The sequence below is a fragment of the Danio rerio genome, chromosome 8 (genome assembly GCF_049306965.1).
Source record: "Danio rerio strain Tuebingen ecotype United States chromosome 8, GRCz12tu, whole genome shotgun sequence".
NCBI lineage: Eukaryota > Metazoa > Chordata > Actinopteri > Cypriniformes > Danionidae > Danio > Danio rerio.
The window spans coordinates 40,147,322-40,150,867 of record NC_133183.1 but is presented as its reverse complement, the minus strand read 5'-3'; the positions used below and the strand labels follow the sequence as shown (position 1 = coordinate 40,150,867).

The 3,546-nt window shown below is 40.1% G+C and overlaps 1 protein-coding gene across 2 annotated transcripts; it reads right to left on the bottom strand.

The window, feature by feature from the left end:
• On the bottom strand, window positions 1-2,943 carry LOC141375864 (E3 ubiquitin-protein ligase RBBP6-like). 2 transcript variants are annotated; one of them, XM_073910858.1, is made up of 7 exons: window positions 1,825-2,408; window positions 1,535-1,631; window positions 1,356-1,431; window positions 1,121-1,209; window positions 984-1,044; window positions 742-881; window positions 1-646 (listed from the first exon to the last, which is right to left on the bottom strand). In XM_073910858.1, exons 1-7 carry the CDS (start codon window positions 1,982-1,984, stop codon window positions 472-474), a joined length of 798 nt encoding a protein of 265 aa, XP_073766959.1. In that variant the 5' UTR covers window positions 1,985-2,408; the 3' UTR covers window positions 1-471. The 2 variants fall into 2 exon arrangements, with proteins under 2 accessions (XP_073766959.1, XP_073766960.1); XM_073910859.1 differs by lacking the exon at window positions 984-1,044 and having other exon boundaries at window positions 1,825-2,943.
• Between the last annotated feature and the right edge of the window lie 603 nt (window positions 2,944-3,546).

The following is a 3,546-nucleotide window of genomic DNA, read 5'->3' as shown; positions in this document are numbered from 1 at the left end:
GTGTTCTGTTACTTTAGAGTTTGTGAAAAAGAAAAATGTTAAGCAGTGGGAAATGTTTTCTCTTAAGTGGTATCATTGTACTGTGTTTATTGCTACTACAAATAAAAAGTTATAAAAAAGAAAAAAAAAGAAAAACACGACTGAGCACTAATAGTGTACTCAACACTTTACACTGACATTTGAAGGATCACCTGACATTAAAGACTGAAGTAAGAACGCTGAAAAAAACCCATCAGATTTTAGCCCAGAAGAGTTTCTCTTTTCCTAAATTAAAGCAAAACTTCATAATATTGTGTTTATGAATTCATTCGTGTGTGTGTGTGTGTGTGTGTGTGTATGTGTGTGTTGCACTGCTGGAGTGAAGGTTAACCAGTCCACACAGTTCATGCGGCTATAATCTTTATTATCTTTTATTAATAAACTATGTACAATATTTACACGTCGGCTCCAGGTCTCTTGGATGAAGGTCTCTCAGCGACGTGGTCTCTTCTGGTCGCCGCGCGTCTCTGGTGAAGATGGGGAGCGGGACCGTTTCCCTCCGGCGTCCCGGACCGAAGATGCCGCACCTGCTGAGGACGAGGAGGGCAAAGGCTCGGTCTGGCAGGAGAAGGACGGCCTCTTTCTCTTCTCAGCAGCATAGGCCTCACTGAACAGATCGAGCGCAAACACACACAAGCAGACATCATGTGAGATTTGGACAAACACTAGAACATGCGGCTATGCCAAGTACAGTTTACTCACGCGTCTATGATGGGAATGACGTATCTGCCGCTGCCGTCTATCATGACTCCCTTTCGGTCTGGGTCGTCCACCTCCAACAGGAAGCTGCGGGGAATCCCTGTGCTCTTCCGGATGCGCTTGTGCGGCGCGGAGCGGCTGCCCTGTGAATTGAGGAGTGACAGTCAAACTCTGAGCAAACAATCTGACTGATGAGGACAAGAGCTCAAGTTCACAGCAACCGTGAGCTTGGAAAACCCAGTTACCACATTAGTGGGGCAGTGCCTAATGTGGTGTCCCGGGATCCCAAGCAGCCTCATGGCCTCACTAGTGAACATCAGAACCATGAGAATCAGCTCAGACATCTCTCACAAAGCAAACCTGTCAGTGTCTGAACGCTCACCTGCTGGAGTAGTAGCACAGGCTGGACTGGTACATCACCGCTTTCAGCTTGTCCTCCTCTGACGCCTTTGCCTCAGCCAGATTCTCAGTCTGTTTCACAGGCATTTGCACATTTGAATCTTTTTCACCCTCAACCCTTCAAACAATCTCAAATCTCCCTAAGAAGCTGAGTGCGTGTGCGTATATTGTGTGCTTTACATTGCGTTTTGCTATTGTGCTATTCATTTGTTCAATACCTTCAACAACTGCTCCAGTGAGAGGAGTGAAGGATCAGCTCTAGGTGAAGGTTCACGCCAGCGTCCAGCTTGATGTCTGCAAAACAAAGGAGCTTGTGTGACTAAAACACCAGGGACAGACCAGGAGTCTTCATATAACATCTAACAGAGGACGCGTGTGCTCATTTCACAGCACTTACCCAACAAATCTTCTGTTTGAGGACTTCAGTCCCGCCGCAGGGATCCGTCTGATGATGACCGACGTGTTTTTAGGGATGAGAGCATCATCTGTGTATTCTGACAGCAAAATAAAATCAGAATCAGCACATAATTATGGAGCACGGTATACTTTGAGAGCCATTAGCCTTTTAAAACAGCCAAAACATCCCTACATGTCAGCATCAGCACCACCTTACAGCTTCCAGAAGTGTCTGATGTAACGCATCTAATGTTAGCGTAGAACAGTTGAAGTGTCTTTTCCTCAACTCACCTTCATCAGTCTGGGCGTTGCTGATCTTCAGCTGGCAGAACTTCAGCCTCTTGCTCCTCATGATCTGCCGCTTCAGCTCCCCCGCGCTGATGTTGAGGCCTTCAAACTGGAGCGAGTCGTAGGTGAGTCGACTCTGGAACCTGTAGTGAACACAAGACATACTGAACACAAACACAAAGCACAGCGTAATAAAAAGGGTCAAACCTGAGTGATGGGAACAGCAGGCGATCAATCGACGTATCCAACGATCAATAATATCGATAATCTGGAAAAATTGTCACGGAGGACGCAGAGATCAGATGCCAATCGACACAGCGAGATTCAAACAACACCCACAGGACGGTTGTCATGGATGCTGATGATGAACACGTGACGCATGCGCTGTACAACTTCCGGCAATATTATCATTATTAATATTAATTTTATTGATAGTAAAATAAATAAAATAAACAGCAGAACAGTTGGCCATCTCTGAATAATACACAGCGACGTTTCCCTACACGAACGATTCAGGCCTTCGCCAAGAAGACTCGGGTGAGTCGATGATTCAGGGATTGATTCAACTGTCCGTTCATCCTATTGGCTTCTTTGGCTGAATGAATCGTTCAATGCTTTACTCAAATAAAGCGGCCTCTTGCTGCCACCTATTGGGGGTTTGCTTTTTTGTTTTCAAAAGTACTTTGACACTTTTTTAAAGGCACCTTTAAGTTCATTTTTGCACAAAAGCTCGTCTCTGTGCGTTTTTTTTTTTTTTTTTTTTTTAAATTAACAAGAACCAGCATGTACAGTTACAGTTGTTTTGTTATACAATACAATCACTTTACATTTCTTAACAAGAATGAAATAAGTGAAAAAAACAAAGAGGAAAAAAAAAGAAAAAAAAGAAAAAAAAACAGAGGAGAGGGTACATAATTATCAAATTACATACAAATATGTTTCGCACATTTTATAATTTTAGTTATTTACAAGAGTTAGTAATGTACTTTTTTTTCACAGGAAATGCATATATACAAAAATTTTATCTAAAAATGTTAAAGGAGGAGCATATATTAATTGTTTTAATTGCTTTCCTATTTTGAGACTTGGAAATCACTTTTATATACATTTGAATCTCTTTTTCTAACACCATGTAGAGAGGTTTGCTTTTGGAAAACTTGGATTTATGTATGTGAAATTTACATAATAATAAAATTAAATTTATAATAAAACCAGCATCTTTTAAAGAGCGATCCTTAACATAAAAACCCAAAATCACATGTTTATAAGTTAAGGAAAAGGTTTTTAAGATATTATGAGCAATAAAAGTTTCAACATTGATCCAAAATAGTCGAGTATATTGGCAAGACCAAAATAAATGTGAAATAGTTTCATTAAAGCTTTCGCAAAAACAGCATTCTAACTCAATATCAATTTTAAATTTTTGTAGAAATAATTTTGTGGGATAAACTCTATGAAGTAATTTAAATGATATTTCTTTAGCCTTATTTGTGATAAAAAAAATTTTGAGGTAATGACCAAACTTGAGTCCAGTTTATATTATTAAAGATATTGTTCCAGTAAAAAATAACATACGGTATAGACATATTTTCTTTTAAGATTAAAGATCTAATTTTGTGATTATTAGGCTTAAATCCAGAGAAACAGATAAACCCAACCGAGGTTTGTTCAGGTTTAGGAGGACAAACAGTAAGTGCTGATGTACATACACTGCCTTTATACAGC

Coding starts and splice junctions, on each gene's coding strand:
- LOC141375864 (XM_073910858.1), bottom strand. CDS start 1,984: ATGTCTTGTGTTCACTACAGGTTCCAGAGTCGACTCACCTACGACTCG. Junction 1,432..1,534: donor TCAAACAGAAGATTTGTTGG/GTAAGTGCTGTG, acceptor TTTGTTTTGCAG/ACATCAAGCTGGACGCTGGC. Junction 1,210..1,355: donor CACTGGAGCAGTTGTTGAAG/GTATTGAACAAA, acceptor CCTGTGAAACAG/ACTGAGAATCTGGCTGAGGC.